This window comes from Notothenia coriiceps, unplaced genomic scaffold (assembly GCF_000735185.1).
Source record: "Notothenia coriiceps isolate Sejong01 unplaced genomic scaffold, NC01 NC01_scaffold00029106, whole genome shotgun sequence".
Lineage (NCBI taxonomy): Eukaryota > Metazoa > Chordata > Actinopteri > Perciformes > Nototheniidae > Notothenia > Notothenia coriiceps.
Window position 1 is genome coordinate 4668 of NW_011361807.1, and position 13761 is coordinate 18428.

General features: G+C 41.7%; 1 protein-coding gene across 2 annotated transcripts; it reads right to left on the reverse strand.

Annotated features, from left to right (window-relative positions):
* Positions 1–209: 209 nt before the first annotated feature.
* nes (nestin) lies at positions 210–13206 on the reverse strand. Of its 2 annotated transcripts, none has more exons than XM_010786321.1 (6): positions 12851–13206; positions 10321–10668; positions 9663–9926; positions 8138–8262; positions 4027–4094; positions 210–3505 (listed from the first exon to the last, which is right to left on the reverse strand). In XM_010786321.1, exons 1-6 carry the CDS (start codon positions 13049–13051, stop codon positions 810–812), a joined length of 3702 nt encoding a protein of 1233 aa, XP_010784623.1. In that variant the 5' UTR covers positions 13052–13206; the 3' UTR covers positions 210–809. The 2 variants fall into 2 exon arrangements, with proteins under 2 accessions (XP_010784623.1, XP_010784622.1); XM_010786320.1 differs by having other exon boundaries at positions 10309–10668.
* Between the last annotated feature and the right edge of the window lie 555 nt (positions 13207–13761).

Below are 13761 nucleotides of genomic sequence, written 5' to 3' on the forward strand. Positions count from 1 at the left end.
GTCTTGAACTCACTGAGTTGCCAACATTTATATTTGTTTATGAAAAGCTAACCGATTGCAATAGAATAAAAATATCCTATCAGTCTAGCTGTTAACGATTAAAACTCAGCTTTCCAGAAGACACATAGAGGGTTCAATAGTCAACAAATAAACACATGTATATTTGTACACAAGATGTGAAGCGTTCACACAAAGAGACTCAGATCCTGTCATCATCAATCTACTGTTTATTTTGGACTATAAATGTACCGCAATAATAACTTGATAGATGGAAATAAAAAGTCTAACAGTCAAATAAAAACATTTTGCTTATCCAAGCCAATGTGTGTTACCTTAACCTTTTACAACAAGCTATTCGTGATGTTGAACACGCAACGACGAGTCAGTTGTTGTCCAGTTCAATGAGATAACTGTTGGTTTGATACACCGTGAAATAGCAGCTCTACCAGAAAACCTCCCCTTCTGGTCTCATTGATTCCCATCAGTCGGTACAATCTGATTAAGCAGCAATCAATAGAGGCATTCGACTTTCAAATGACATTCTCTGTTCGTTCCTTCATGCAAAAACCTTCCTCCGTAACATGCACACCGAGAGACTAAACACGTTTTAATGATAATGCTAAAAGCAAACATGGGTAGTCGAATATGTCAGTAAGAAAAGGTGGCAAGTATCTTTAGAGACAGAATTGGCACATAAGCGCCGCTGATGTGCGCACCAAGGCACAACTTTGGTTTTCAAACTAAAGGCAGGACACAGACTTAACACGGAAAGGTCTAGAATTGGTTTAGCTCAACATTTTGACTACTTTCTAAACCGGTTCCCCCTCAGAGGACCAGGATTCCTCCTCTGCGTCAGACTCGTCGGAATGGACCCCTTCCCCCTCAACGACTTTTCTACCCAACACCTGCTTCACCTCCGAATGCATCTGCTCATGCTCTTTCTTCGCGGACAGGGTTTTAGACGAGTCAATATCCACCCTGGAGATCCAGTTATCCACATTTTCCGAACTCCCCCAAACCATATTGTCAGCAAACCCTAGATTCTGATTGGTTTGCTCCGCTGCTTCGTTACGGGCATCATCTGGTTGATTGGTGGCACCGGTCTCCAAGGAGGACGACGACCAGAAGTCATTCTTTAAGTCAGAGCTAAAGAAATTCGATGAGTCCTTCATTGCAAATATTTCTTTTTCATCAGGAGCACTGTCGGGGGACATCTCTAAAGGCTTCTCTTGATGTGTCCTAACTCCGTCATCGTGCAGATAACCTTCAGCTTGTTCAGTCACATTCTCACATGTTGCACTTTGATCTCTTGAATCCTCACTTGGGTTCTCAAGGACTTCCCATTCGGCTGTTTCTGGAACTTGCGGGAATTCCTGAGATCCTGCCACATCCTCAGTTCGATTTTCTTGGGATTCATTGGATGATTTCACCGGTGCAACCTCTTTCACATCCTGCAAGACTTCCTGATCTGATATTACCTCTAATACAGACTTTGGATCGTCTGGGTTTTTGACTTCTTCCATGTCTGGCCTTCTGATGAAGTCAGCAAACTCAGGGTAATCTTCTGTAACATCAGCATGTGTCACCATGGATGCATTGTGTTCATCCTCTTCCTCTCTTTCCCCTGGAGCCTCACGATCTTTATTCTGAACCTCCTCGTCATCCAAAGCTTGAGGCATTACCGGCCAATCACTGAACTTCTCGTAGGCTTGGTCTATAATGGTAGTGGGAGATGCAAGTTGGTGGTTTACTCTCACTTCAGTCTCTGCACGAAAAGACTTTCCAGCATCTTCTTTTTCCGGTATTTCCAGATGTTGCATCTCCTCATTCTCACTGACCTGCTGCTGAGCAAAGTGAGCGCTGTAGCTGTCTGTGGCCAGGTTTTCCAATTCCTGTTCCACAAGTCTGTCTGTCTCCAGCTCCTCGTCGTAGTCCGCATATGTTGGTGCCGTTGGTTTGGTCAGTTCTTCAGGTGCTTCCTCCGAATGTCCCTCACTGGCTTTCCCGATCCTTTCCTCTTCATCCACCTGCTCAACATCCCGGTCTCCAATGTGAGAATATCCCAGATTATAGTCCTCGTCCAATGCTTCTCCTTCCACTTCTTCACACAGGTCTTCCATGGTTCCAAATCTCTTGGACTTGTCTTCGCTCCACGATCCCAACTCTCCGATCTTCTTTTCCTGCTCACCTTCACTGGACTCGCTCTCCTCCAGGTGTGAGGCGTGAGTGTTAGCGTCACACTCATCGCTCTTGTATCGGATCAGAGGACGAGTGTCGGCAAGAGTGTTTTCCTGAGCGTAGCTGTCACTCTCCACCTCCGTCCGCCATGACACGGAGACGTTCTGAGAATCCTCCTCTTCATCCTCTTCTTCGTCGCCTTGGTCTAACACAGCATGCTTTCCTTCGTCATCCACTTGCGTGTCCATCATTGCAGAGGACACATTGTTGTCCTGCTGCTGCACATCTGTGGCAACACCCCGCCTCATTTCTCTCTTCTCATGATCTCTGGCTGATATATCTTCCTCTGGTTCGGCGTGCTTTTGCTTCTCTTCATTCTTGTTTACGCCATCCTCTGTCTTCACACCAACCTTCCTTTCTATAACACTATCCCATGTGTCCATCTCTTCTCCGTCAGGGTACAACCTATCCTCCATCTCATTTCTTCTTTCTAGAGAACCGCCTATGTCTTGCCTCACCTCGACTGCATCCTCCTTACGGGTGATTTCCTCTCTGATGTCGAACAAGTTTTCTTCAGGCTCACATTCAGACCTTGGACTGCCCGTCCTTGAATCATAGTTTGGTTCAATGACCGTCTCGGCTTCAGAATCTGACCTTTCCTCCCGCACATGTTCTTCTTCCTTGTCTTTCCACTCTTTCTCCACCCACGCTTCAATTGGAGCATGCTGGTATTGCGGTATTTCAGAAGTCACATCCCTTTCCGAGTCATCCGAGAAGCCGCCGTGCTCTTCGGACATTTTGACATGGTATGGTGTAAGACTAGGAGTGGTGAACTGATGCTGACTAACCTCCTCATCAAAGGCTGGCTCTTTGCTGAGAGCGGACTCAACCTGATAGCTGACAACTGGCTCGATAACTGATCCTTCCTCACGAGGCTTTACACCAGCATTGCTCCAGTCCTCTTCCCCTTCCTTGTCCACTGGTGTTGTTTCAGCCTCCTGCTCATTGGGAGGTGATAGAGGCTCGGCGTAGGTGACTTTCTCTTGAACCTCTTGTGGTCTGAAATTCTCAACGGCTCCATCATGCAGTATTTTGGGATAAGGGGTGACCCATGTTGACTTTGTTGTGTCTTCATACGCAGATTTTGTAGACGTCTTTGGAGCTTCAGTGACGGTAACATGTGTTCTACTCCATGTTGGCGTTGAATTGATCGCTGTTGGTCTTCTTCCTGTTACACCGTGGACAGATGAAAGGGAAGTGGTTTTGTGGCGAGTGGACATCTGGCTCTGGTAATTCTTTGTAACCCCCCGAGGACTGAAACCTGCATCTGTGGAGGACAAGAGCTCATGAATACACAATGAACTGAGCTACTGTAGTATTAACAATGACTTGCTTTGACGTCTCTTTAGTTCAAACTAATTTCTATGCAACATTTCTGCTAAATCTACTGTATCATAGATATGTGATTCCTCCACACAGCTTTCACTTGTATTTGAAACCATCCCAAGTACTCTTAACATGACAGAGATACTGTGGAGAACCCTCCATCCTTCCACATTATTAAAACATATGAAGGGTGGACACTAATGGGGAGATATTGATCGTCCTGTCCTTCCGATGTCTGAGTTGCCGGAAAGCAAAGCCATTTGGCTCAATAACCTTCGGGGACTGTCTTGCATTACACGACCCAAAGTGCCTACCTCAGCTCCCACCAAACTAATGAGATTACCAACTGTATCAAACATGTCTCCTGCTCTGAGAGCTTTTAGTTATACCCTTGCATATGAGAGTGCAGATAAAGAAGAGGTTTTTATGCAGTGATGTATTAATGCTGTTTACTTTAATTACCTGAGATGTTTCTCGGATGATTTGACAGAGAGATGTCTCCCCTGAGGCTTTCAGTGTCCAGCAAAGCTCTGTGGAGACAAACAAAAAGAAAATCAAGAACATTTTTAAAAATATTTGCATCTTTTACACACACCATGTGATACATGTAGGGTTTGCAAATCGGAGTTGATGCTGCACACGGAGCGATTTGTGGGCAGGGTGACTTTTGTTGCTGTTGGGCAGCAGGAACGGACTGTTGTTATGGTAATGAAGGAAAGGGCCATTGAGGAGCCATCTGCAGCACACACACCTCTACCACTAATCACACACACACACACCACACACACACACACACACACACACACACACACACACACACACACACACACACACACACACACACACACACACACACACACACACACACACACACACACACACACACACACAATGATTAGCCCATGCAGCACTAATATCTCTGTCTCCATTCAAACATGTGGACCACACCAGCCTCCATTCCAACACATAATACAATTAGCTGCATGTGTAGCCTTTTTTTAATCTTTAAAATACATTTACATGATAAATCTGGGCACGGCAACAGTTCCATGTGCCGTGAATCACATTGAAATGTATCCTCTAGTTTTTCCTCCCCCCTCAGGCTCTCCTCTGCTGTTATCCTAGACTCCCATCACTCATAAATCGGTAGCTTCTCACTGAGGAGCGAGGGGTCAATATTTAGAGAATGAGCTGGGGAACAGGAGAAAGGAGACACCACTATAGAGCTACATAATGTATAAGATACTCCGTCCCAAGACATCAGTGGCTGCTGTTTCAATGAGTGACCTTTAGCTCAGACGGCTGCACCCGCTGTGGACGGATCCTTATTGGACAAAGTCTCCCATCGATGTTTGTCTACCCTGTTACTGAGCAGCAGCGTTACAACGGGTCAAACTAATCCTCTAAATCACAGCTGACATAGTTGCAATGATACTCAGATGCTGATGTCAGGGGTTTCACTTGCACATCTAATTGTCTTGTTTGCATGTTTGTATCCTGATACCTTGGAGACAATTTTCCAATAGGGCTGTAGTTAAAGATATTTATCATTAAGTATCAGTCTGCTTATTAGATTTTCTTAATTGCTTCATCTACAACATGTCAGATAATAGTCAAAAAACGACATGCAGATCTTCTAAAGCCCAATGCATGTCTTCAAAATGCTTCTTTTTAATTCAACAAAAGTGTCCGAAAACGTGTAAGTGTTAAGTTTACTTTGATATCCTCCCATTTTAAAAGCTAGAAACAGCATTTTTGCATTAAAACGGACTAATAACTAATGGAGATGGTGACTGTAGCGTTACAATGGGTCAAGCTAATCCTCTAAATCACAGCTGACATAGTTGCAATGATACTCAGATGCTGACGACAGGGGTTGCAACTCCCATTCTCGTGTTTACATGTTTGTATCCTGATACCTTGGAGACAATGTTCCAACAGGGCTGCAGTTAAAAATATGTATCATTAAGTATTAGAGATGTCCCGATCCGATCACGTGATCGGGGATCGGAGCCGATCACGTGATTTTCAAAAGATCGGAATCAGGAGAAAAAAATCGGGGATCGGGATTTTTTTTTAAAATATTTTTTAAATACTTTAAAAAAAAATTGTATTCAATGTTACAAAACAAAAATGACCATGTTCAAGTCTTAAAGTCATCCTGAGGCCTTAGTTTTGGTTTCAAATTACACAACATCATGTATGTGTTGCTTCTTTGGGGCTTGTTTTCATAGACCTGCTTATTTCTCTCAAATCTGGCAACAGAGTGGGCGCAGTGTCTAATTGTAGCAGTAAGCTAACGAGTACTGATAAGCTTTATTTTGTTTTGATCCAATGCTGCACAACTGAACTGATCCAATGCTGCTGTGAAAGAAAGAAGCTATATCCATGTTGGATAGAATATCCAATTTAAATAAAAAAATAACCTTAAGGGACAACTTCACTGCTTTTTTTTCTCTTAATGCATTGCATAAAGATCGGATCGGGAAAAATCGGTATCGGCAAATTGTCAAAATCAAATGATCGGAATCGGATCGGGAGCAAAAAAAGGTGATCGGGACATCCCTATTAAGTATCAGTCTGCTTATTAGATTTTGTAATTGTTTAAGCTACATAAGGTCAGAAAATGGTCAAAAAAGTCCATCCCGACTCTCTAAAGCCCGATGCATGTCTTCAAAATGCTTTTTTTTTTTCAACAAATGCGTCCGAGAACGTAAAAGTGTTCAGTTAACTTTGATATAAGACCAACATAAGCTGCAGATCCTCCCATTTGTCATGTTTGCATTCAAACTGACTAATGGAGATGGTGACTATCTTGGAAAACATGTCCTGTGTTCTCTTCCGAACTACAACTTGGATAATCAAATTGCAGCTGGGTGTTTCCATGTGAGCGTGATATCATTTGAGCAAGTCATTGTGAGTCAGTTCCCACGACATGAGTGAGGCGGCTTATACCAAACATCTCAAATACGTTGGTAGAAGAGATGCATCCTTCCTCCCACACACGTCTGACATCAAACATGTGATATCTTTAGACCACCTGAGTGAAGCTTTAATGCTTTGAATCCCAGCGGGCCGCCAACAGTGTCTCCTTCTCACAGCGATGTGACTGACACTACCTGAAAGACACGTTAATCCTGAAAGCTGCACAAAGGCTGAACACATATCTCGTCAATTCTCCATCTACGGTTTCATTTTGTTTGTTTTTAAACCTATGATCACAACGACAGTCATATCATAATAGCTAGTTTTCACCCATTGATCACAATGTCTTCGATGGGAAAGAAAACAGACAAAGCTGAGAGTTGTGTACAGTTAATATCTGAACGATTAGAAACAGCAAACTTTTAACATCTTTTTTCATTGGGAGTTCTGCAATACAGGGAAGTAAACAAAAACGTGTAATTTAAGGTGAACACGTTGCAAGCATGTTTTAAAAATGTACATTTATTTAGTTAAAACAGAAAATAAATCCCAACCCTATAATGTATCAATATTATGTCTGTTGCCTAAGCTAAACCAAATAGGTCCCATCTTTGCACATTCTACTGCGTACCTTTTAGGAGTAATGCCTTTCTTCTCTGTATCGATAATCAGGTATTGACCAGCTGTGATTTTGAATGTCCAAGAGGGAAGACATGGTGACGGCTTTCCTCAGGGAATTAGCTTTTGTCTTTGAAAATTCAGAGCATGTGATCAACCCACCTCTCATTCTCTCACCCAATAGATGCTGGAAGGGCCCAGTTTGTTCCTGTGACGTTTTGCTCAATTGCACAGTTTGGCCTCCGAGTTTAACATTTACCAGATCTTCTGCATCCGTGCAGCAAATAGAGTGGTGCAGAAGTAAGCTGCTGGTTCCCTCGACAAAAAAGCAACAGGATTTCTCCATAGGATTTTTGGAATATTGTAAAAAATAAGATCTGTGGAAAACGAACCTGTTTGATAAATGCAGGTTTTGTTCAGCCGGATAATCTCCACATGTCTACCCTATTTTTATAATTTTCGAATCATAAATATAATCGATAGATTTCTGATCGTTAGATATATGATTAGTAAATTATTTTTTGTCGAGGGAACCCATGCGCAGCTTACTTCCGGGTCGGCCTACACAAATACGTCATCCCTGCACCACTCTATAGCAAGCACACTATAGTGATTCCTTTAACCCACCTTACAGCCGCTTGGGCTCAGTTCTTAGATAACTTTGGATTTGGGAAGTAATGCACTTTACAACGTATAGGACATAATTACTTAAATTAAAGAAATAGGGAATTTATTTGACACACTGAATTGTATGTTCCCATACTTTTCAGATGTCTCTTTCCTGATGTTGTTCAATGGGGAAGACTCTTTCTTTGGACCAGGGCAATCACCTGACAAACCCTTAAAGATGTAGTACCACAGTTTGGCCACTACTCTAAAGCCCTGCGCTGTTTCTTGTTTAACCCTGCAGCTGAAACTCAGGAATCTTTGGTTGGTCTTGGTCTCTATTCTTGATATTTGACCGCTCATATCTTGACAATGCTACATACTGTATAACATTTCCTTGGTGTTTGAAGCAGTGTTTGTGTACCTGTACGTCGCCACCTCCAGGCCCAGAGCCACCTTCTGCTGCTGCAGGCCTCGGTTCTCCAGGAGAAGATGATCGATGTGATCGCTCAGCTCCTCTTTCTCCGCCTCCAGGCTCTCCCAATGCTCCTGCCAAAACAGGAAGGGAAGCAGGAAGAGGAAGCGGTTAAAAAAAGGTATGAATGCATTCTCACAGTGAAGTGGTAAACAAACCGTTTTTGTGTTGGATTTGCTGAAAGCGACAGTAAATCTGTTGTGTTATGGTTTGTTTTCATCACAGTACATGCATCTGTGCTGCTGTGCTGGTATTAGCACGACCTCTCTGAGGAGGAGGCATTGTATTCAAACATTCTTTATTTGGGTACTTCACCATCAGACCTCACTGTGACCCAGAACTAATCCTTACAAACCCCAGCCTATAAACATGTAGCCCCGCCCCCTGCCCCTTTCATACCAATGTTTTTTTCAATCAGAATTTAAATTAGCTTACTGAGGGAATAACTCACACATTCTCCTTAGACACTTGTTGTCTGGCATATTTTAAAGGATTTAAAGGGCCCCTTTCAGCCTTTTGGGGTTTCCCGTTCCCATTCCCATCTTTTGGTGTAATTAAAGCATCCTTTTGTAATGCTAAATTGTTTCTTAAAAATACTTATTTTTTATTATACTTATATATTTTATTTTATTTACTTTTTAATTTTTTTAGTTTGTTTACGTTCGCACCACCAGACACCAAAGCAAATTCCTTGTATGTATAAACGTACCTGGCAATAACCTTGATTCTGATTCTCTACAGTCCTTGTGTTTCCTCCAGAGGGAGTTTCTCTCTGCAATTGACTTTGAATATAATTGTAATGAAGTATTTCTAGACTGTAACATTTCTACTTTGCTTAAGTAAAGGATGTGAGCATTTACCATGAGCACACTACCTTTTAATGTGAGATATTTTTAAGCCTTGACCAGTCATGTTAACGGTTAGGGTATCTAGACTTCATTGTTCCTCCCCGACCTCAGTGAGTGTGCAGATTATCAGCTGTTCCCCTGTGGTCTGTCACTTCTCTATTTCAGACTGTGTCTATTTCTGACATGTAAAAAGCCCTGAGAGAGAGATTGCTTCTTAACAAGTAACACTGGATGCCAATGTGAAGATTATTTAACTCAACACCTTCCTAAATTTATCGCAACTTCTCTAAAAGTAAAAAGAACAAAAGTCAAATTTGAGTTCTTGTGTTTTATCTCTCCATACATAGTACTATATAATGATTGACCAACTCTATGATGACACAAGTGTATACATATAACATCTATTTGAAGCCTGAAACAATTATTTAATGTACAAACAATGCATTAACATTGATCCTTCTTACTTAACTAATGAGTCGTTTCATTCAAGTGTTCTTTAGTGAATTGATCATTCGTTGTTTTCATGCTTTGTGTACAACCAAAGACACATTGAGAGTACGTAGCCCACGCTTTATGACAGATGTTTACAGATCAGGATGTTTTCCAGCAGGTGTGGATGCTCCCACCTGTAGTGTCTGGATGTCCTCTCTGTATCCGTCTCCCTGCTGCTGGGCGTTCCTCTCCAGATGCTTCCTGACGTCCCGAGCCGAGTCCATCTCCTTCTCCAGAGCTCTGAGCTTCATCTCGCTCTCCTTCTTCTCCTCGTTCACTTCTGATAGGCGGCTCCTGCTCTGGTTCAGTGTCTCCTCCAGCTGATCTAACTGAGTCTGATGAACCTCCGCCTCCACCTGCCAGGCTCTGGTTGCCCTCTGCGAGAAATCCTGTCCCACCTAGAGATTGAAAAAGTACACACATCCTTTACTCAAGTAGAAGTACAGATACTCATGTTTTAAAAGTAGAAGTACTGACTAAACTTCTTTACTCAAGTAAAAGTAAAGAAGTACGGGCTTTGAAATGTACTTAATTAAAAAGTGCCCATAACTCTGTGTCCTTGGGCAAGACACTTCACCCTAATCTGCTGTATTCACTGTTACATGTCTGATATGTGTAGTATGTAATGTAAAGTGCTTTGAGCATTTAGAAAAGTGCTCTAATGAAATGAGAAGTAAAAGTAAAAAGTTGCCAGAAACATAAGTATTGGAGTAAAGTACTGATACCAGAAAAATGTACTTAAGTACAGTAACAAAGTATTTGTACTGCACTACTTCCCACCTCTGGTCTCACCTGAAGGAGGTCTAGAGTTTGGTTTCCTCTCTGAGCCAACATGGGGGTCCTGTTGGTTCTGGAGCGGCTTATCTCGGCCTCCATGTGGCCCACGTCCTCCTGATGGGTTTGGATGAGGTTCATCATCTCATGTTCCAGCTGATTCACCTTCTCCCGGAGCCACATCTGAGCCCTCTGCTCCTCCTCCAGCTCCTTCCTGCTCTGCTCCAGCTTCTTCCTGGCCTCCAGCTGGGCCTCAGCCTCCCTCTGCCGCTGAAAATCCAAGTTTTGAAGCTCCTCGGCCACCTTGCAGACGTCCATCTCCGCGAAAACCCTTTCCCTCCAGGCTGAATCCACCTCCAGCCTCACCTACAGGCAGAGAGGACAACATACACACATGTTTTACTCAAGTAGAAGTACAGATAGTCGTGTTTTAAAATACTCTGGTGAAAGTAGAAGTACTGACTAAACTTCTTTACTCAAGTCAAAGTAAAGAGGCTTTGAAATGTACTTCAGTAAAAAGTACCCATAACTAGCAGCTGTTTTAAAGAGTACCTGACCTCCCTTTATATTAATAGAACAATAATGTAATTGTTAGCTAATGAATGTTTCCATGCTGAACAACGGCAACATGACAACGTTTTCATTGGTCCCTCTTCTTTAGAGAAGACCAGGAAATGATGGATACACGGATCGTGTTCAAATCAATAGGCACGCAATGACTCTAAATAATAATGATCACGCCACAAAACACACATTCAGACTAAAGGAACCAGCCTGTTTGGAAAATGAGAGAAGTAGAAAGAACAGGTATTTGTGTTCAACATGTAAGAAGTAGAAAGTACAGGTATTTGAGTTCAACATGTAAGAAGTAGAAAGTACAGGTATTTGTGTTCAACATGTAAGAAGTAGAAAGTACAGGTATTTGTGTTCAACATGTAAGAAGTAGAAAGTACAGGTATTTGAGTTCAACATGTAAGAAGTAGAAAGTACAGGTATTTGAGTTCAACATGTAAGAAGTAGAAAGTACAGGTATTTGTGTTCAACATGTAAGAAGTAAAAGTAAAAAGAATTCAGAAAAATAAGTAGTGGAGTTAAGTACTGATACCAGAAAAATGTACTTAAGTACAGCAACAAAGGGAATCACCAGGCTCCCCACGATACGATAGTATTGCGATTCTACGATATGCTAAGTATTGCGATATGATATATATTGCGATATTGCAAATCACATGCGTCATATCCATGTCTGTCTTCCCTTCCTGGTTAAAAAATCCAAAATAATTCCACACCTTTGATTTAAACGCGACCAGTGCATTTCTGATTTCTTTCTCCGCTGACTCCATCTTTGTTTGGACTAACTTCCTGCCAAACCCACTGACTTTACCCATGGCCATGACCGCACAAGAAAAAGCTCAGCACCATGTAGTGGATTGAAAAAGCAATTGTGACCAAAACTTTAATTTGGATTTGCAATATGAATAGTTCATGTAAATAACCCAATTTGTGTTTGTTAAACCTGAAAAGGGAATGGCATTGTTTGTGTTACTTTCATTGCAGTTGTATACATGTCTGAAGTGTAACTTAGCTTAACTTCCTGTTTTACTTAGACAGGCTTTTATGTTGAAGGTGACTTTGCGCTATTAACAGGAAGTTGCTATTCCCAAAGCTAAAACTTGACGGATCAAGAACGGAGATAAAGTACATATATTAACGGAGATATCTACATTTAAATACGGCGATATCAAAACATAAAGTTCACATTTAAGTATTAGCACCCCGAAGAGGCACAAGGTTAGTGTTAACTGTTATATAAAAATGTCTTTTGTGTCTTAAGTCGTTCTAACTATTTGAAGTTCACTTGTTTAATGGTAGGCTATGCTAAAGTAATGCTAATATGGATGTAGCTTAAATGTATTAGTTGTTTTTTGTCGTTGTGTATGAAAATCATCAGTCAAGTGTTCGACCATCTTTCGGATGGATATGCTACCGTTTATATAATAAAATATCGATACTTGGCGTCCATGTATCGATACAATATCGCCACGCAAGCCGTATCGATTATTTTTTACTTTTTCTATTTTATTTCTATTTTTCGAACCTGTAATTAGGTAGATCATTTTGAATTGTTCATTTCTAGTCTTTTAATTTCTCCAATGTACAATGCCTTGTCTTTTTATGTTGCTGCAATGCAAAACTGTCCCACATTGGGATCAATAGAGTACTTCTTATCTTATCAGGTCTAAACCAGTCTATGGTCTACACATCAGACTCAGAGACAGTTTCATCCCACAGGCCATGAGAATATTAAACACCTGAACTTTTGAAAGAACATCCATAACATGCATCTGTTTGCAACTTATCAATATTCCAATTACTTGTATATAGAGTATTCTTGCACTATTATATTATATTTTATTTGTATTTACTTGCACTGTTTTAACTGTTTTATTGTGTTGCTCTGTTGGAGGAGCCTGTGACCTAAGATGTTCATTGTCATATCTAAACTGTAGCTATGCAGAAATGATAAAAGCCTTGAATCTTATCTTACCTGGAGCATCTCTTCCTCCAGGCCCTTCCTCCGTGAAGATACTCCCCGATTACTGCACCTCATCGCCCCGATCTCTTTCTCCAGAAGTGCATTTTCCTGCTCCAGGAGTTTGACCCGGCTCAGGTAAGTCTCCAGGCGTCGGTTCAGATTCAGCATCTGGTGTTTCTCGTCGCCCAGGTGGAAGGATTTGTGCAACTCCATGTTAGAAAACAGAGAGATTTGGCCTCACTCAGAGGGAAACACTGATTATGATTTGGCAGCCGCCTGTACCTCCGTGTCCAGGCCTCAATCAGTGTGTGTGTGTGTGTGTGTGTGTGTGTGTGGGGGTGGTTTCTGCGAGAGTGAGGCTCTGGAAGTGTTGGAGGCTTCCCTTTCATACAGAAGGGGAGAGAGGAGGGGAGGAGAGGGAGGAGACTGAAGGGATGGAGGAGATGGGAAAGGGCAGAGAAAGGGGATGATGTAATTTCCAGGGTTAACTCTTTCACTGCTGCCACTTTTTCTAACAGCTGAGACATCCAACATGTCTGGCAGTTTATCCCTGCAAGAAATAACAAGATATGTAGAAGATGGGAACTTAAAGAAAGCAGGATAAAAAGATGAATCACAGAAATGACAGACAGGGACTCACATTACAGAATATGCACATTAGCAGTAGTTATCAGAAATATTGTATTAGTCCCACAGCTGCGACAGTTCCAGATCAACAGCAAAAGCAACAACACAGATTAAAAGCAAATGATAAAAGGAGCAAGCTAGCATTTTAATTATAGGGAGACCGGCAGACATTAGAAAAATAAAGACAAGTAAGTATACATACAGTACGTACACATCCATGGTTAAAAATAAGTGGCAGCATTTTTTAAGTTAAGTGAACATATAAAGGTGTTGAAGTTGTATATAATGTATTATTT